The sequence below is a fragment of the Marmota monax genome, unplaced genomic scaffold (assembly GCF_021218885.2).
Source record: "Marmota monax isolate L192 unplaced genomic scaffold, Marmota_monax_Labrador192_F-V1.1 WCK01_AAM20220418_F8-fsc00163, whole genome shotgun sequence".
Classification (NCBI taxonomy): Eukaryota; Metazoa; Chordata; class Mammalia; order Rodentia; family Sciuridae; genus Marmota; species Marmota monax.
In genome coordinates this window covers 3,118,568-3,139,135 of record NW_026693660.1, presented here as the reverse complement: position 1 = coordinate 3,139,135, position 20,568 = coordinate 3,118,568, and the positions used below count along the sequence as shown (strand labels likewise).

The 20,568-nt window shown below is 43.7% G+C and overlaps 1 protein-coding gene across 5 annotated transcripts in view; it reads left to right on the top strand.

Annotated features, from left to right (window-relative positions):
• Positions 1-20,568, top strand: part of Dcp1b (decapping mRNA 1B) — a 66,905-nt gene that overhangs the window by 44,130 nt on the left and 2,207 nt on the right. For 2 of the 5 annotated variants that reach the window (XR_009228277.1, XR_009228276.1), the window contains exons 7-12: positions 17-904; positions 3,086-3,337; positions 5,148-5,245; positions 6,088-6,274; positions 10,218-10,379; positions 10,858-10,978. Coding sequence is in view for 2 of the 5 variants with exons in the window: in XM_058584183.1 (XP_058440166.1) it covers positions 17-904; positions 3,086-3,337; positions 5,148-5,245; position 6,088 (1,239 nt within the window). In the remaining 3 variants the exon portion in view is untranslated. Of the gene's footprint in view, positions 1-16; positions 905-3,085; positions 3,338-5,147; positions 5,246-6,087; positions 6,314-10,217; positions 10,380-10,857; positions 10,979-20,568 lie in introns of those variants that run through there. The other 3 variants (XR_006855164.2, XM_058584183.1, XM_046459866.1) reach the window with 3 other exon arrangements.

Genomic DNA, 20,568 nt, shown 5'->3' with positions numbered 1-20,568 from the left:
TCTTTATTTTTTCCAGACCTTAGACCCTGAACCCCAACACTTATCCTTGACAGCTCTGTTTGGGAAGCAGGACAAAGCTATCTGTCCAGAAACTGTAGCACTCCCCCAAACTCCCCAGCAACAACAGCAGCAGCAGCAGCAGCAACAGCAGCAGCAGCAGCAAGAGAAATTTCCAGTTAGGCAGGGAGTTGTACGCTCCCTGTCCTATGAGGAGCCCAGAAGGCAGTCACCTCTCATGGAGAAGCAGCTTTGTCCAGCCATTCAAAAACTCATGATCAGAAACACGGACCTGCACCCACTGTCAGAGCTGCCTGAACAGAGGCCCTGTGAGAATGGAAGCTCCTATTCTGCCAGGGAAATTATTCCTGGACCTCTCCAGCCAGGGTCTCCCCATAACGTCAGGACTTCACATGCTGGGCACAGCACTTCCAGAACGCACAACCTGTTAGAGAAGCTCCAGAGTACCCCAGGGGCAGTGAACACGTATGACCTTAGTACACCAGGCCCTGTGAGCCCAGCTGCCCCCAACAGCAGCAGAACCTTCTCTGCTGCCACTCCTGTGACTCCAGCCAAGGATCTGGCCCAGCCACAAATGGTGTATTTCAATGGCTCCCTTCCACCTCAGATGCTAGGACATCAGGCTCATGGAAAGGGACAGTCCACCCTGCCAAGACAAATGCTCCCTGTCTCTGACAGTCAGACGAGCAGCCCTGGAGTGATCTCCCCCAAGGAGTTACTGAGAAAGCTCCAGGTTGTACAACAGGAGCAGCAGCTACAGACCTCTCACCGTCCAGCCTTGGCAGCCAAGTTCCCTGTGGTGACCCAGAGTTCTAGGACAGGCAAACCCTTGGAGCCATGGATCAACAGGACATCCAGCACAGAGAAGCATGCTCCTCTTTTGCAGGTAAGTATCGACTGCCACCCCACCACCACCACCACCCGCTACCAGATATCTTATCACTATGATGCAGTGAAATTTGCAATCTTCTCCTGCCGTAGGAGCCAGGTATCATACACATTTCTGTTTAAAGCCACCCCTATGCATCTTGTTGGCCTTACCTCTCTGCCTGGAAGGAGAAACTTTCCTTTGCTTAGCAGTGTGGAAGCTCCCCCAACCCCCACACTTTAGCACTTGTTTATTTGTAAAGTCAAATCCTCATAAAGCTATAAGGTCTAAAGACCAGCACAGACATAGAAAAGAACATATCTTTACCTATGGAAACTTCAAATGGCCTGGTTTAAAATCACTCTGAAATATCAAACATCTGACTTCTTGTTTTTCTCTCTACAGTTATTGCTTGTCCATCGATTTAGTAAATGATTTTGAGCACTTCCTTCATGTTGGGCATTGTGCTCTACAACAGGAGAGAGCTAACTTCCTACCCCTACAGAGCCCACAGTCATGTAGTTCCTTAAGTAAGCAGAAAACACCTCATAAAAGTAACAACCTATTTTATCCACCTCTAAATCATCATAGCTTAATGAAGATCAGGGAAGGGTTAAGTGTGCCACCTACCTCTGCTCTCCATACACAAGCTGCCACAGAGGGAAGAATCTTAGAATTTTTAGAAATATTCTAACCTTCTGGGGAGATGGTTCTGTATATCCATCAATAACTGGGAATTGTGAGAAAACCAGAAGCTGCTGGTTCATCTGCCTGTGGTGATATCTGGAGATCTGGCTTGGGATAATGTTCTCTTTGGATGGCCACAAAATCACTGAAAATATAGTGGTTTAAAAATCAAAAGTTCCCCCTACTCATTACACATATTACCACTGGTCTTTTTGACATGTTGTGTAATGTAACTTAAAACAGTTCCTCAGAAAGCTTTTGCTTTTTTGAAAACAAAGATGTTGGCTGTGTGCCATAACTCTGTGTACATGAAATACTGTGTCCAAATCTTTTCCCTTTTTTTTTAAATTAAAATCCCAAATCTGAGTGCCTTCTAACTGTAGAATGACGTTTATAACTCACCTTCACCCTCATTTCAGCATGATATTGTCCCCCTTTTAAAATGTCTTTTTTTTTTCTCTTTGATGACTTAGAATTAGAAAAGTGGGATTAATAGTCTGATTTAGATTTCTGCATATATAATTCTCTCTTCAGTACTCACAAATGTCAAGAGCCAAGTAAGGAAAGTGTACATTCTGGCAACCCACGCTGTGCTCTTCCTAATGCTGCGACTCCTCCCCTGGGGAGCATCAGTTCTCAGCACCTCTCCTCAAAATATCAAATAGGGACAAGTTAAAAGAAACAAACAGCCCATCTTCCTCTAGGCCAGTTTCTGCTAAAAAAAGATGCCAAGGGAATGATTATAAAATTACAGCAATTTCTATATCGATGGCTTCTCTACCTCTTCTCATGACCTCTTTGAGGGTATTTGGAAGCTGAGAAATAACATCCCTTTTTCTTACCTGAGTTAAAAACACATGATAACTGTAGGAGTTAGTCAGACAGGGATCAGAATGTCACTTGCATAACTGGAAAAGCCATTGGGAAACTTGGAACTTGGTTTTAGGTCTATAGCCAAGTGAGTTAGACACACTTACCCAGACAGACAGGTCACCAGCAGTGCTGCCAGCATGTCAGCCTGGAGAAACAGAAAACACTCCACAAGCAGGCAGGTCCTATCAGGAAGGGACCCGAGAGTAAACCCCACAAATCATGGTCCCTCCTTGTAACAAATGAGTGAGGCAGCAGAGGAGCAGGAGAAGTGCCCCAAATAAATACATGCAGCAACTCGCATGGTTGCTTGGATTTTTAGGTTGGGGCAATGGACAGCATCCTTGAGGAAGACCAGCATTCCTAAATGCATATTATCCAAAAGCCAAGCTTTATATGCAGTGGGAATACAACAGCTGGCAGAGTGACTGTTCCAGAGCTGCTTAGTGATGCCAAAGGAAAACACTTAAAGAATTGAGCAGACATCAGTTATCTCATAAGTTTTTCCCACCTGGTGGAGCTGTGAACAATTAATACTGAGATTCACTGATATCCACCATTGTACACAAGGGGCCTCTGCATCTTGAGTTTCAGTGGGCTCCTCCTTAATCCTGCCTGTGTGTATGTCTTTGTTGTGAGCAGGTCATCTCACCTCAGCGCACTCCTGCTACAGTGGCTCCTTCTCTGCTCATGTCCCCCATGGTGTTCACAAAAGCCTCCTCCGGCACCCCACCGAGGGAGAGGGATAATGGGCTCTTATTCCTGGGAGGCCAGAAATCGCCTGCTGCCCCTACCAGCCTCCTCCTGCCCCTGCAGAACCCGGAGCCCTCTGTGGTAGCTGGCAGCCCACTCACCAGGCTGCAGCTCCAAGAAGCACTGCTATATCTGGTTCAGGTAAGAGGGCCCTGTCATCTCCCTTCCCTCCTTACCCAACCTGTGGACCTACTGGTTGTGGCCATGAGATATAAGCGGATGCCTATTTAGTCCTCCCAAGAACAAGAAGGGAGCCTGTAACAACTCAGCGTGCACCCCAACGGCTTCTGAACTCAGCTAGCTGGACAATGTTTAGAATACTAATTGTAGCATTGGATGTCTGTACCCTTCAAGGGATTTGTGACTTGGAGAATTGACTTAAGGCCTCCAAGCTGTCACCTGTCAGAAAAGAAGGCCAACACTGAGGGGACTCTGGGCACTGCAGGGTGCCCAGAGAGTTCACTGTGGGAAACAGACGTAAGGCCCATCTTGGAAGTCGTAGTCTTGAGTCCAGCAGACTATCAAACATGTAAGGAACAGGCAGGGAAGCAAGTACTGGCTGTGACTGCTTCAGGCACATTTTACAAATGGCTTTGAGACCTGCTAATTAGGACAGGGTGGTATGATGGGACTCCTTGTCTCACAATAAGAATAATAGTTGAAACTCATATACAGCTTTGTGCAGGGCACTGTTTACATATATAAATTCATTTAATCCTATACAAAACCTTATTATTTGTCCCAATTTTACAAACAAGAAAATTGAGGTAAGTGACTGGCCTGAGGTCACATAGACAGTAAATAAGCAGAACTGGGATTATACCTTATCTGTCTCCTAGTGCCCCATGCCCCTGTGTTATGTCATGGGCATGTTAATAACACAAGTGTTGTAAGGGACCAGTCTCTAGAAGAGCATTTAGTGCCCTACCTAGCAAAGCACACACAGAGTAAAGGATAGGACTTGGAAAGGGGGGTATGCTTTCATCCAGACAGTCTTCAGACATTTCAATTCATGTCTTTAATGTACTTAGGTATCTTTGTGTTGAATGGTCTTTAAGAAAAATGTTTGTGGTACTTTGTTTAAGCACCAGATGTCTTTTCAAAAGAGTAGGCTAGGGCTTTTGCAGTTGTCTCATTCTACTTAAAGAGACAAGAGTCTCTTATTAGTAAAAGCATTTTTTAAAAAGAACACATTTTAGAAAGAATGAAAAGAATGGGGCTAGAAATCAGCATCTGAGTGCAAAAACCTAATAGCAAACTGATATAAAATAAGATCAATAACAAATGATTGAGGCTTGCTAATTCATAAATATCAGAATAAGAATATTTTCCATGTTTTTAAACTATCCATGACAAGTTCATGAGAGTTTAGAGAGAATAAACTTCTTTACTGTGAACAATAAAGAAAAATAAATTTAAGTTTGAATTTTAAAGATCTGTACTTTTCTGGCTCATTTCATTATATCACATTGTCCCAAGACTCTATACATTGCTACTTAGAAATTCTGTTCCTGTTCCTTCCTCCTTTATTTTATTCATTTACTTAAATGTGGTGCTGAGAATTGAACCCAGTGCCTCATACATGCTAGACAAGCACGCTACCATTGAGCCACAACCCCAGGCCTATTTCACTTCTTTCTGTGTTCTAGATATCACCTTCCTGATGCACCGCTAGAAGTCACTCAGGCATTGTGGTTTTAGTCTCATTTATTAGGACACAATCTCATACATAGGACTTTATTTTTGAAGGAAAAACAGGAATAACATTACTGCCTTCATTTCATGAGAATAATGCTGTCTATGTGTGTGGTGGGAGCAGGGGGTAGAGGGAAGATATGAAATGTGTGTGAGTTGCTAAAGCTTTAAAGGGTTTGAGTGGGAGGGAGATGTTTCTAGCATTAAAAATCAAGAAAACCACCAATTAGACCTGTGGTTCTCTCTCACCCTGTAGCCTGGCAAAAGAATCCAGAGACTTATCAGTCTAACTGCTGCCCACTTGCCAAGGCCAGAAGTTTTCCACCACTCATGGGAAGATTTATTTTGGCTTTGGTAAGAGACCAATGAAGCATATTGCAGATAACATGCTAATTATTGCCCCAAAACAAAGCATACATATTGTGGGCAACTTGGAGAACCTTTAAGGACTATCTGCAGCTGGGAGTGGTGGTACACACCAGTAATCCCAGCAACTCGGGAGGCTAAGGCAGGAGGATCCTATGTTCAAAGCCAGCCTCAGCAACTTAGCAATGCCCTAAGCAACTTAGTGAGACCCTGTCTCAAAATAAAAAATAAAAAGGACTGGGGATGTGGCTAAGTAACCTAAATCATTTCCTTTCAACTCATCCATTGGAGACCTGTTTTTTTTTTTTGGGGGGGGGGGGGTCTGGGGAGGTTTATTGGGTAGTGAACCCAGGACCTCAACATGCTAGGCAAGCACTTACCACTAGCTATACTTCCAGTTCTTTAAGAAAAGAAAAAAAATGAGACAGGGTCTCATTAGCCCAGGAGAGCCTTTGAATTTGCAATCTTCCTGCCTCAGCCTCTTGAGTAGTTGAGATTACAGGCAAATGCTACCAGTCTGGCTGAAATGCATCTTTTCATGCAGCAGACTCTGGCTTTTCATGAGTAAACCTTGTTCCATGATGCCATGTGGCTCTGTTGCCCAAGAGCACTTGCTACCTCAGACACTGAGTTGAAAGCCAGCAGCCCCATCCCCGCCTTGCCTTCAGCTTCATTTGACGGCCTCACTTACGGTTAAACCCTGCCCGCTGTTCAAGTGAACAAGCAGAGGTGAGCATCTTAGTATCTGATGCCAGTTCTGCTCCAAGATAGGTAGCCTTGGTTTCTGCCACCCAATTACATTTCCTGTGCCTTTTGATTTTGTTTTTCAGAATGACGACAACTTCTTAAATATAATCTATGAAGCCTATCTCTTCAGCATGACACAAGCAGCCCTGAAAAAGACTATGTGAAAGCAAATCATTTTAAAACTGATTTCCAAGGTCCTTCTAGAATTCCAGCACAAGGTTCTTTTGTGTGAAGTGGTATAAACTAAAATGTTTCTGCCTTTTTTAAAAAGTACGTGTAATATGAAGTAAAATGTTTTTGTATAGTTAAGTGTGTTTTCATTTTGCTTTTTTTTTTTTTTTTTTAAGAATCACATCCTTCAGTATACCTGGTACTAAGAATTGAGTGGATAGAAAATGTCTTCGTTCAGATCACACAGAAAATGCCAAGCCTTTTCTTTTTCCTTACATTTATGGGGCCATTTTAAGAATCTGGCTCTGTTTGGGAAGGGCTGTTCGCTGGGCTGTTTCTTTGTTATTAACAGGTCTGGTTATTCAGAGCGCCATTTCCTAATGTTGAGCTCTTTTTGCTCAACATTATTTTATAAAAATAAAAGTAATACTGCTGACCACCAGGTGGCAGTATCCTCCCACAAGTTAACCTACAAAGCTGTTCATGAGCCTTTGGAAGTAATGATTGTTTTCTTTTACCAAAGTCCCCTTTCATTTGCAGAAATCCAGTTAGCATGTGTTACCCAGGACTTTAAAGGGAAATTATTTCTGAAGGTATTTATAGCTAGTTTCTAGAGGATGGCTGTTCTAGGAGACAACAAATGGCCCAGATTCCCAGCAACACTTCATTTAACCCAGCTCATGTTGTTTCTTGGGGGCCCAAGCAGCAGGATATGCCTGCCTGTGCTTCCAAAGAAACATTCTATCATTTTCAGCAAAAAAATGCTGATGGAGAGGTCATGGAAGATTGCAAAGCCTTTCTTAGCCTTGAAGAATAGGTGGTAAATGTACAGGGGCATAACTATAAGGATTCTTCAAGCTCTGCAGCAGATTGATTTCTGTGTTCACAGAGACAAGGAGCTTAATCTTGGAAGGAGGCAGAAGAGCCCTTGCCAAGCTGTTCAGGCCCAATAGGGTCCACATGGGAATTAGTCCCTGCTGAGTATTAGCAATAAATAAAGCTTTGCATTTCTATAGTCCTTTTTATTCTTGGATCATAAAAGATCTTTAGATTACTGCTCAGCAGACAGGTTTTATTCTCATTTTGTAGATCATAAATAGAGGCCTAGGAAGAAAATAGGTTTCCTTGCAGGTTCTGATACCTATTTGAACTTGAAGCTTTAGACCTTTGTTCTGCCAAACATTAGGCAAAAGTTATATTAGAACAACACCTCCCCCACTCTCCTGCATGAGAGAACTTTTCTTCTAAGGAGAAAAGGTGGGTGGAGAAGGAGTTGACTTTTACTGAACCCTTGTTCCACACTGTGCTTTGAGGAGTCTACTGTGTTACCTTCCAGCATCAGGAAGAGATGGGTTCTTTGTTTCTTTGATGTCTCTTACATTGTCTGACATAGTGATAAATCCATGTGAAGCTCTCTTAAAATACTTGAAATTAATAATTGCATTTATATAATATTCTCATAGGAGACTAAGGCAAGGATAGAGGCATATATTGATCAATTATCCCAAAATCAATGCTAACAGTGTTGCTTTGGCAACATATCTACTGAAATTGGAACAAAATCAATGATATGCTTACCTGCTGGCCAATCTTTAAAAATAATTTGTTTGAGGACTGAGTATGTAGCTCAATGGTAGAGTGCCTGCTTAGCATGCATGAGGTTCTGGGTTCCATCCCCAATACTGGAAAAATAAGTTAATGAAATAAAAATAAAAGTAATAAAAATTTTTAAAAATTCTTTTTGATGGCAATGACATGTTTAAAATAACTTCTCTAGGTAGAAAGAGATTAATTTCATTCTCAAGGTTTCTAATATATTTGCAGTGGAGAATGGCAAATTTCATGAAATATTTCTTCTACTTCGGCACTGAATAAAATAAAAAGAAATAGCAGTTGCAGCATCTCTTGTGAAACAGCGCCCATGTGCTGATGTGAGAGAGGAATGAGCCCAAGCCCAGTGTGCTCAGACACATGCAGGCTTCACTTGGGCCTTTTTAGGTCAACACCACAGTGGTCTGTTTTGAAAAATAAAACGTTCTCCATCCTTGACTGGAATGAATCACTTTAAAAGTGACAGCCCCAATTCATCTAGACCAAAGACTAAGTCACCCTTTTAAAGGGCATTTGGGGATGGAATGCTTATTTCTTCTATACCACAAAGCAGATGAGAGAGTCTTTGTACAAAGAGCTTTCTCTATAGAGTTCAAGAAAATAGATCAAAAGGGTTATCTGAGGCACCCAAAATTAGATTTCATATCTAAATTAACTTTTCTTCCCACTCCCATCCCGAATTCAGAGACCCTCCTGGATGCTACTCCTAGGTGTCTCTGGCTCCCAAGCATCAGTTTTAACCTAACTCAGTTTCAGGTGGAGCCCTGAGATACTTGTCCGTAAAGGTAGCATTGTCCAGTGCAGTGATGTCCACCCTGCAGTTGCAAAAGTCAAGCTGTCTAGAGTAAAGGTCAGAGCACTTAAACTTGAAGTCCCAGATCTGCCTTCAGTTCCTGGACAAGTGGACATCCTGAGACGTTGTTTCTTGTTTATGAAACATAAGACCCTCACAGGGTCTGTAAGACTAAATAGGAGCAATATATGTCAAACAGGTCCTCCATACCAGGCACTCTGGAGCTGTGGGCTCCCCCTGCGAGAGGCACTTTAACATCTACCATGACCTGAGTGTTCAGTATGATGTTGGCACTTATATATCCGGGGCCACTTTGCTATATCATTGTTACAGTTTGGATCTGGAATGTTTCCCAAAGGCTCATGTGTTGAAAACTTGGTCCCAGCTGCAACAGTGTTCAGAGACAGGGCTTTGGGGAAGTGATTAGCTCATGAGTATCCTGATCTCATTAGCTGGTTAATCCATTGAGGGTTCATAATTGAAGAGACTACTGGGAGATGGTAGAAACTTTAGGAAGTTGAGACCTAGTAGGAGGAAGTGGGTCACTGGGGGCATGCCTCAGAAGGGTTTATCTTGTATACTCTCTCTCTCTCTGCTTCCCAGCTATCATGAGTTGAGCAGCTTTGCTCCACCATGCCCTTCTGGCATGATGTTTTGCCTTCCCACAGGCCCAGAAACAATTGGAGTCAATCAACCATGGACTGAAATCTCTGAAACCGTAGCCAAAACCTTTTAAGCTGTTTTCCTCAGGTATTTTGTCACAGCAACAGAAAGCTAACTAACACACTATCTTTTCCCCTTCATCAATAAAAAGAAAACAGTAACACTTGTCCCTTCCCAACAAAGGAAATGTCATGAGCTCTTTTAAGACAAAGTTGTCAGCATAACCCAAGATAGGATTGCTGGTTACTGCCCATGCATTTATGGGTAAAGCTCAGTTAAGTTTCTATTGCTGTAACAAAATACCTGAGATAAATCACCCTAAAAGAGGAAATGTTTATTTTGGCTCTTGATTTGGGAGGTCTCAATCCATGATCACTTAGCCCTGTTGCATCACAGTACACAGTGGTGGGAATACATGGTGGAGCAAAGCTGCTCACCTCGTGGTGGTAGAAAGTAAAGAAAGAGACAGAAAGGGGCTGGTGTCCCACTATCCCTTCAAGGGCACACCCCCAAGACCTAACTTCCTTCCACTAGGCCCCACCTCCTAAAGGTTCCACCAGCTGGATCCCCACCACAGGCTGGGGATCCAGCCTTTAGCACATGGGCCTTTGGGGACACTTAAGATCTAAACTCTACCAAGCAGTGGTTTACTTGCAAAGCCAAAGAAGGCAATGTTATTCAATAACAATAATCTGAAGACACACTGACACTGCTTAGTCTCTGCATTTAGCAGGCCAAGCATGGTAATAATTTCAGTGTGAGAAACCTTTGTTAGCATCTGCAAGAACTTCCTGGTGTGTATACCCAGCCTATTGGTATAAAACCACCTACAACTGGCTTCTTCCAGATCTTTCAAAAGGTAGGCCTAGGATAAAATATTATCAGACCAAAGGATCCCCCATGAAGGCACAGATTGTTGGCATCTGGTAAGTTTCTTCAAACTTCAAATCCTTTTTTTTTCATCTCACATACCAGACAGGATTCTGCTTTCTTCTCTTGAATGATAAAGATGCAAATCAGAGAAGAAAGAAATCCCCCTAAAGAAATCCCAGCTATTGAATACACCAGCTCTCTTCCATTCTCTTGGGTGTTACAGAGAAAACCAACAGTTCCTAACCATGAAATCCTATTTCCCTGGTGAGTGTGATACTGAGGATGGGGGGTTGGGTGTCACATCAAAAATGAGTGCTCTGGGATGGGGTTGTGGCTCAGTGGTTGAGTGCTTGTCTTGCATGTGTGAGGCACTGAGTTCGATCCTCAGCACCACATAAAAAAAGAAATAAAAAACAGAGATTAAAAAGAAAAAGAAATGTGTTGTGTGTGTGTGTAAAAATAGACTGTAAAAAAATAAAAGAGTGCTCTGACCACCAGTCTTTGCTTGGGTTCAACCATATGTCAGTGCAGATGCGGAGAAGGTGAAGAGCTCAGAATTGTAATGACAGTTCTTTGTTTGTAGGGGTGGGACAGGCAGGGGTAGAGGTATAGGAGAGAGTTTTAGGAATTAGTTCTCCAGATCCTATAGACAAAGTGGCTGCTCACTCCTTCTTAGAGGGAGGAATCCTTTTTGCAAACAATACCTGCTCTACCCAGATATTGCCTCTTTCTGTCTTTTCAGAGAAATCAGCTTGCTTCCCAGCTTTGGAACGTCAAGTCATCTTTAAGGTTAAATTTATCATTTGCAGCCAGCAGGTTGTAGCAACGCTTCGTCATGTCAAGTTGGCTGGCTGCACATATTGGTGAGCCTCCCTCCCCAGTGTTTTGCTGAATACTTGATTTTCAGATTCCAAATGCTATGCTCCCTACTCCCTCTTACAATTAGGGGAGTGAGGGAGGCAGATACAAATCCTTGGTATATTTAACTCAAACTTGGGTATCCAGATAGATTTTCACCAAATTGAATTATGAGTAATGCCTCCCAACAGCTAAGAGCTTTGAGAAAAGTACACAAATAAAAACTGCGTGTGCAGACTGCAGTCTTAAAACATCAGAGGGGTGGTGAAAAGCAGATCACTGTTGGTAGCTAATATTCTCCAGGGCTGGGTGCTGCAGAAAGCTCAGAGGCTCTGAGCCAGCAATCCACACGGCTTGGACCAAGCCCCCAGAATTGCTGAAGAAGGGAAATGCAAGAAATCCAAACCATGAAAGGTTAACTGAGGACACAATAGGAAGCAGAAGATGTTCAAAACAGACAAAAGAAAGTGTGGGAGACCCTAGAGTTGTGAGCCCAAACTTACAAATCTCCCTGGAAGTCTGAGAACTTTCAGACTGAAGAAAGGCACCAAGTACCTGGAGAAAAGTCAAGGTAGAACATCCCACTGAGGTGGGCTGGCTCTGAAATGGGTGCTTTAGAGATGCCAACCAACCGCAATCTAGACATTCTCAGTGGGTCTCAAGATGGAACCTGCCAGACCTGTCCAAACTTAGCTCCTCCCAGAGATTCACTCCCACTTCCCACCAGCTGTCTGACAGGTAGTAGTAGGCTTGTCTGTTTACAACACATCTAGTACCTACATCATTTAAGGGCTCAGAAGACCAAGACAGCAGTCCCAGGATGTAGGCTGCCATGAGCTCCTTATCCCATGTGCAGAAGTACAAAGAACACTGTCCTTAAGTATAGTTACAAAGATCTGGATTCTAATCCCACCCTCTCCTGTCTCTTTCTCTACCATGAATCAAAGGAATTTTTTTTCTCTGTAGTGTTTTTCATAGGAGCTTAGAAATTGTCACTTGGCTCAGAACCAGACATGCTCCCAGTGGTGTTTCTCTATGGACAGCTGTCCAGTGGAATGTGCAGTACTCAGCCTCAAAGAGTAGCTGTAACCAGCTTTTCTTTTCCTCTTTCTTTTGATGATGATGATGATGATGATGATGATGATTAGGTACTGGGGATTGAACCCAGGGGCACTAAACCAGTAAGCCACATCCCCAACCCTTTTATTATTATTATTTGTTATGTTTTAGATATGGTGTCCCCCTAAAGCTCACATGTGAGACAATGCAGATGGGATTAACTAAGGTGGTAGAGTGTGGCTAACGGAGGTGGGAATTGGGGCGAGGCTTTGGTGTATATATTTATATCTGGAGAGTGGAGTCTCCTGCTCTGCTTCCTGATGTGAGCTGCTTCCCTCTGCCACACTCTCTGGCCATGATGTTCAGCCTCACCTCAAGCCCCAAGGAATGGAGCTGGCCTTCAAAAGAAGACATCTGAAACTGTGAGCCCTCAAATAAACTTTTCCCCCTTACAGTTGTTCCAGTAAGATTATTTAGTCACAGCAGTGAAAAAACAAAACAAACAAACAAAAAAACGACTAAAACATTGTTTTTAAATTTTGAGACAGGGTCTTGCTAAGTTGTTCAGGGCCTCTCTAAGGCACTTTAAACTAGTGATCCTCCTGCCTCAGCCTCTCAAGTCACTGGGATTACAGGTGTGTGCCACCATACCTGGCTCCAGCTTTTCTTTATTGCTCTGTCACATTTTGTCTGGAATAACTTTTGATGCTTCCATGTTTTCTGCTCATGCCGCTTTTCCAGGGTCATGAGTTCCTTAAGTTTGATTATGCACTGTGGAAACAGTAGTTCCCCCTGTATTTCCAGAGGCTAAGAAATTGTGACGACAGACATTCCATCAAGAATGAACCCCCAGAAGGATGAGGGACTCTGCTCTGCAGCAAAATGTGCCATCTGTGCCAATGTCCATATCCTGTCAGATGCTGGGGCCTTACCTAGGTCAAACTCAGTAATGTGAGCTGAGAGGGAGCTACCCCTAGCTTTGGGTTCCTGGAAGCTTTTTATCCTCCTCAGTGCTTTTCCCAACCCTCTTTGCCATCCTTCATTCTGAAGATGTCAGAGAAGCATGCTTTGTTCAATTTCATATGTCCAAAAAGTGTGTCTATATTTTCCATTCATTGGAAATGAGTTACCTTTCCCCAAGCTCTTTACCACATGCTAAGTTTGGAGTCACTTCATTCATTGATTGAGTAAACATGCATTAAGCCCTGTGTACGTAGGACATGGATGGCACTGGAGCCACCAACATGAATAAGAACTGGTCCCTGCCCCTAGAATCTTACAGTCCAGCTCGGAGGTAGATTGATCATAAGACAACATTATAGGGTGATAATTGATAGGCTTAGAATATTACAGGGCCCAGAGAAGTCTTCCAAAATGGAGCGATGACTGAGAACCTATGACAAAATGGGGGAGGCATGTGTTCAAGGGGGGGAAAATAGCATAAGCAAAGATAGAAAGACAAGAAACAGTGAGCCTTGGTGTGTGTGGAATAGGTGGGGAGAAACTGTATGGAAATTAGACCAGAATATAAGCCATTCATTGTGCTGGAATTAAGAGACTGGTGGAGATGTAGCTGGAAAAAGCATAATCTAGACCTGGTAGTCACAGGGGAATCATTAATGGATTTAATCAAAGGGATATAGTCAGATCTTCTTTTTTTTTATAGGTCTCTGGCAGCTCAGTAAAGGGGGGGAATATAAGAGAGGATGGGCAGTTGTGTTGGCTTTCTGTCATCACCACAAAACACCTGATAAAATCAACTTATCATGGAAAGGTTCCCATTGGTTCATGATTTCAGAGGTTTCAGTCCATAGTCAGTTGGCTCTTTGTCTCTAGGCCTGTGGTAAGGCAGTGCATCATGGCGGGAGCATGTGGCGGAAGAAACTCTTCACCTCATGGCAGCCAGGAAGCAAAGAGAGGAACAGGAAGGGGCTGGGATCCCCGTGTCCCCTTTAAGGGCACACCTCCAGTGTCCTAACTTTCTTCTATTGGGCCCACCTCTTAAAGGTTCCACCACCTCCCATTTGTGTGCAGGCTGGAAACCACACCTCAACACAGGGCCTTTGGGAGATAGTCAAGATCCAAGCTATAACAGCAACAGAGACACCACTGGGGTCTGGGCCCGTGGTCAGGAAGGATGATGGCCTGATCCAAGGGTGATTACAAAACCAAACCAAACCAAACAAAAAAAGGTCCAGATTTTTAAAAAGGTTTAGTAATCAAAATTGGTAAGATTTCATTATGAATCATCTGTGCATGGTAAGGGAAAAGTCAAGGGTGATCACCATGTTTTTTTGCCTGGTTGACTAGGTTCATGATGATAAGATTAAATAAGAACATGCAGACTAGAGATAATAATAATAATAATAGCAGCAATAACAATAATTATAACAGATATACCTATCAATCATTTGTACAGACACCCTATTATCAGACTTTATTCTTTCCTTTGTCCCTTACTAAAACCCTGCAAGGCATATTTTATTTCTCTCATTTTATAGCTGAGTGATCTGAAATTCAAAAAAAAGTCTATTTTCTTTCTTTCTTTCTTTCTGTCTTGTACTGGGAATTGAACCTAGGGATGCTTTACCACTGAGCTACATTCCCAGCCCTTCTCTCTACGTTGCTTGGGGCCTTACTAAGTTGCCAAGCCTGGCCTCAAACTTGTAATCCTCCTGCCTCAGCCCCTGAGTTGCTGGGATTACAAGCATGCACCACCACACCCAGCCAGAAGTCGATTTCTTAATTTCACCATTTCACTCAGTGCCTGTAGAGTTTGCTTCTACTGACCTGTGTTGCACCCTGGGAGGGGAAACAAGAGGCAGAATGGCCAAGGTTGCAGGCTCACATAGACTTAGAAAAGAAGAACCTACATCAAGTACTTCCCAAAACCCAAATCCTCACCTGGAGCTGATGATAACAGGACAGGGTCCATCACAGGAATGAGGGGGTCTGGGTCCCATGGGCCCAGGTACAACATTACACTGTCTGATCCAACACTGAACACAAGGCGTCAACTAAGGGTCCCACAGCTCCCCGATGGCCTGTGGCTCTCAGCAAAACCTCTCCTAGACTCTCTCTGTCTCCTTGGGTGGGTGGGGCTGTGTGTCTGCCCATGTTTTCCAGATAGTTACCCCAAGAGCCCTCAACCCCTCCACCTGCTCCAGATCTCATGCTCTGTTCTCCTTTGCAGGGGGATCTGCAGGTGTTCTCTTGGCTAACTGGAGGGACACAGGACAGGGAGGGGAAGTACTGAGAGCCAGGGATTGCTCCCCTCTTCTCCCCTTTCTGCATGTAAACAGCCAGACACATGGAGTCAGTCTCCTGCAGAAGAAAGAGCAAGACCCAATGATCTGTTATATGATCTCCCCTCCTCCCCATTCTCCTCTCTCTGGATGTCAGTTCCTCTATTTATAGAAAAAGGTGGTAGAACTTGATAATAAAAATAAAGTCTCAAGCCTGGGGTTGTAGTTCAGTGGTAGAGCGCTTGCCTAGCATGTGTGAGCTAGAGCTTGCCTAGCACTGGGTTCTATCCTCAGCACCACATAAACAAACAAAGTAAAGGTATTGTGTCTATCTACAACTAAAAAAAAATTTTTTTTAAATAAAGTCTCATTATAACTTCAGACTCAGTGACCCTGGAATTGGGAACTACTTGGCATTTCATGTGTGACAACCTTAGACAGCTACTGGTCCAGTGGGGGTGGCCCTAATTTGAAGATCTTGGGGAATATTTTCCAGCTCAAATACTTTCCATCACACCACCTAATGGAGGAAAATACAGAATGATTTTCCATTACACAACTTAAGCTGAAAACTGCAGAACAATTTTGGAGGGATTTTGTACCTCTTTTCTGTTCTATAAGTCAAAGATACTGGGGATTTAAGTCCTCTTTCTTATTTGGTGTCATCCTGTTGTTTATCAGTAGGATGACCACATAATTCATCCTAAATAGGATACTTCTGAATGTGAACTATTAATAATTCCACCAGACAATAGGCATAAACTTAGACTGTCATTGGAAAATGGGCCAAATGGTCACCATATATATCACTGTAGATGGCTAGCCAAACATCCGACCCCAGGGATCCCCTTTGTTCAGCTGTCCAATTAATGTACCAGCTTAGAATAAACACCTAAAAGAAATCAGGCCGCAGACAAGTAGCTACCCTAGAGGCAGGAGCCTGCATTCTGGGTTAACCTCTGTCATTGCTGCATGTGACAAAACCCCCCTCATATGAACATTCAAAGCCACAGCTTCCTCTGCCAAATGAAAGGATGAACCAGATGTGGTTATTTTCCATCTCAACATTCAGCCCCCTTTATCTTTTGGGGTCTTTCCTTTTGAGTTAGGATGTAAGATCAGGGGAGGCCACTGTCAAAGGTAGCCATCAGCCTCAAGTAGAAAATGGTCACGACTTTCTTTGTCTCCATCACCAGGAGACAGGCCCCTCCAGGGCCAGGGCAGGGTGCCTCACTCACAGCATAGGAGAATGACTTTGCAGTCCCTCTGTGGCTGCCATCAGCCAGATTTTAGTTAGGTACCCTTCCTAAGCCTCCCTGAGAGAGCCTAGTACTGGTCTTCCGTAAACAGGTCACTGTGTGGGTGATTCCAGGCCAGGGAAGCCCATCTGGCAAGGAGCAGCCACATGGCCCCTCCCTGCTTCTCTTGAATACCCTTTTGTACTCAGCTTGACACAACTCTGTGGCCTTGGCCAAAAGCACTATATAAAATGTGAGCATGAGAAAGGATCTGGTGAGGTCACAGTCCAACACTTGCAGCTCACCAAGCCCAGGGAGGGGTGTAACCTTCCCAAGGAGAAGCAACTATTTAATGGTGGAACTGGGCTCCAAACCTTGTTGCTGCCACTGTCTTTGCCTCCTTTGACTTGGAGGCCCCTGCCCCCAACACAGCACAGCTCTTGTCTCCCTCCTAAGGGGTAAAGGCATTAGTCAACCTTTAGAAGTCTGTGTTTATTTATAAAGCTGCTGCTGCTGCTGCTGCTTCTAGCATCTGAAAGCCTTCTGCAGGCATTAATTAAGGAAGGTTCATAGCAAGCCCAGGAGGGAAAGAAGGAGGAGTTTGGGGGGATTCATTAAAGGACCAGTTACTCCTGCTGGGTGCCTCCACTGATTTGTACTTTAATTTCTCAATCTATTTAGAGCACAAATACATACATGCACACACAAATTCAGGCACATTTGCACACATAAACTCATGCATGTACTCACACATGCACCTGCGTATGCATGCACTAACAACACACAAACACACACTCCCCAGCTGTTCCCAGCAGTCTTCTCACATCCTCCACAACAAACCTCTGCCAACTCCATCCTGAGCATCTCTGAGCCTGATCCCCTGAGGTTTGGCTCTCACCAGCAGTGCCCAGTGGCTGCTCTGCAGGACCTCTTCATGACACCTCACATGACCCTCACCCCCATGCACTCCTCTCCACCTCTAAAAACAATCTCAAATGTTCTGAATGTTCACTGGAAGTCATTTCCATGCTGCAGAGAAGAAATCCTTTTTTCTCTTGTTAGAGTGGAGAGGGACTCCTAAGAGAGGGCTGGGAACAAGGAGGAAGGCAGTTCAGGATCTGCTTCAGACCACAGCCTCCATTTCCTAGGGCTGTTAACAAAGGGCCACTGGCAGGGGGCCTTAAACAGCACTTCATAGTTCTAGAGGCCGGAAATCCAGGGTGTCAGCAGGGTTGGGTCCATTTGAGGCCAATGAGGAAGAATTTGTTCCAGGTCTCTCTCCCCGCTGCTGGTGGTTTGCTGGCAATTTTTGGTGTTCCTTGGCCTGACAAAGCTTCACTTTTGATCTCCACCTTCATCACCACATGTTGCTCTCCCTCTGTGTTCAAGTTTCCCTTTCTGTAAGAACACCAGTCTTGTTGGATTAGGGGCCTGCTCTGCTTAGTAATAACATATAATAACCCATTTCCAAACAAGGTCACGGGCTGGGGTACTAGAGGTTAAGACTTCAACATAGGAATTTGGGAGGGACATAAGAATTCAACTCAAAACAATATTGTTACTGAAATTCTTTAAAGTGGGGATTCTTCTTGATCCAATGGTTGTCCCACCAGCAGCTGTCACTGGTGTCACACAAAAATGTTTCCAATGAGACACCAGGATTATGGCCTATGAACCAGGGTGATGGTTTCTTAGCAGGAGAACCTAAACCTTACTCAAAGTTTGCTATGGGTGAGTTTCCTCCAAACTGGGCTTGACAAGGTGGTGTACCAACTGATAAACATGTGGACGGACACAGGTGTAGTCTGGCTTAAGTGCCAGGTTGTCACCAACGTGGGAAGCTTTGGCCCTGAATGATCCAACTCAAGAACTTTGTCTTGTTTAGGTTTGTCACTGTCTTGGATCCCATCATGACACTGAGCAGACCAGGGTGGGCTGCTCTTGATAATGGGCTGCTATAGTTTATATGGGTGTCCTCAAAGGTTTATTTGTAAAATCTTGGGCCCAAGGTGGCAGTAGTGGGAGACACTTTGGACCTTTAAGAGGTGGGATCTCTTTGGGCTGGGGCTGGGGCTCAGCAGTAGAGCACTCACCTAGCATGTGTGAGGCCCTGGGTTCAATCCTCAGCACCACATAAAAATAGATATTTAAAATAAAGGTATCATGTCCAACTATAACTAAAAAATAAAGTATTAAAAAAAAGAAAAAAGGTAGTATCTCATGGGAAGTCCAAAGGTCTAGTGGTGTGCCTCAAAGGGGACCATGGGGCCCTGAGCTCTCAGTCTCTGCTTCCTGGCTCCTGATGTAAGAATTTGCTCTGACATGTGCTCTTGACAGGGCATGCCACCCTGGCCAGAGATCCAAACCAATGGGGCCATCCAATCTTGGACCTGAAGCTCCAGAACCATAGCCAAAATAAACCTCTTTACTTTATAAGTAGCCCATGTCAGGCATTTTGTTATAATGATGTAAAACTGACTAATACATGAGCAAGGGAAGAAGAGACACTGGATTACAACGATCCCACAGTTCTCTTAGTGTTCGTTCAGCTCAAGTTTCTAAAGCCCTGTGCTTTCTGCCTTAACTTCTACTTCCCCTATTCTGCTGCTATTGCTTTTGTACCTTGAGTTCACAGAAAATTGAATTAATCACACTCCTTAGTTTATACAAACTTTCATCATTATTTTGGACAAGGCTCCTTTTTGCATTTCTTCATGTCTTCGCTGTTAGGTCTATCCCCTCCCAATCCCCAACAAACTCCCATGATTGCTCATCTGTTCATTGTATTCCTTCCTATTTCCAGGTATTCTTACAAAATGCATATTGATTTCTATGCAAGAATTTGTTTCAATTTTAATGGAGGTAAAACACATACACAGTAAAGTATACATAATCCTAAATGTATGTTTTAGTCAGCTTTTTTTCACTGCTGTGACTAAATGACTCAACCAGAACAACTGTAGAGGAGGAAAGGTTTATTGAGGACTCATAGTTTCATGGTCTCAAAAGGCTGGTTCCATTCCTCAGGACTCGAGGTGAAGTAGAGCATCATGGCAGAAGAGTGTGGCAGAGGGAAGCAGCTCACAAGATGATCAGAAAGTAGAGAAAGAGGTCCCCAGTCACCAGATACAAATATATACCCAAAGCCACGCCCCCAATGCCCACCTCCTCCAGCCACACCCTACCTGCCTTCAGTTACGATTAACTCACTGATTGGGTTAAAACTCTCACAACCCAATCATTTCTCCTCTGATCCTTCTTACATTGTCTCACACATGAGCTTCTGGGGCACAACTCACATCCAAACCATAACAGTGTACAATTCAATGAATTTTATTAGTAGCTGGGTACGAATGTCGGGGTACCTATGTTAACTCATCACTCAGATGAACATATAGAATACCTCCAGCCTTCTGGTAGGTCCATTCTGATCCTTCCTGGTCAAAGCCAATCCCCAGATATCACTATTCCAATTCTTACCATCTAGACAGATGGGACTTTCTTGAAGTTCACATAATGGAGTTACATAGTCTTCTCTTTCACTAATCATTATGTCTTTTTTATTGCTGTGCAGTATTCAAAGTTTTATTAACTTTGAATTGTTGGATTTTTCCAAGTGTTTGACTTTTCTTTTTTTTGGTTATAGATGGACACAATACCTTTCTTTTGTTTATTCAGTTTTTTTTTTTTTTAATGTGGTGCTGGGGATTGAACCCAGTGCCTCACGCATGCTAGGCAAGCACTCTACCAATGAGCCAGAACCCCAGCTCCCAGCTTTTGACTCTTGTAGGCAAAGATAACTGAGAACGGGAGCAGACCTCCGATCAGCAAGCTGTTTTTGTTAAGTAGCAGTGAAATGGCACATTTTCAGGGGAGAAAATGGCTACTGATTACAAGAGGGGTCTGTTTTTTTTGAGGGGTTGGGTATCAGGGATTGAACTCAGGGGCACTCGACCGCTGAGCCCTATTTTGTATTTTATTTAGAGACAGGGTCTCACTGAATTGCATCGCACCTTGCTGTTGCTGAGGCTGGCTTTGAACTCACGATCCTCC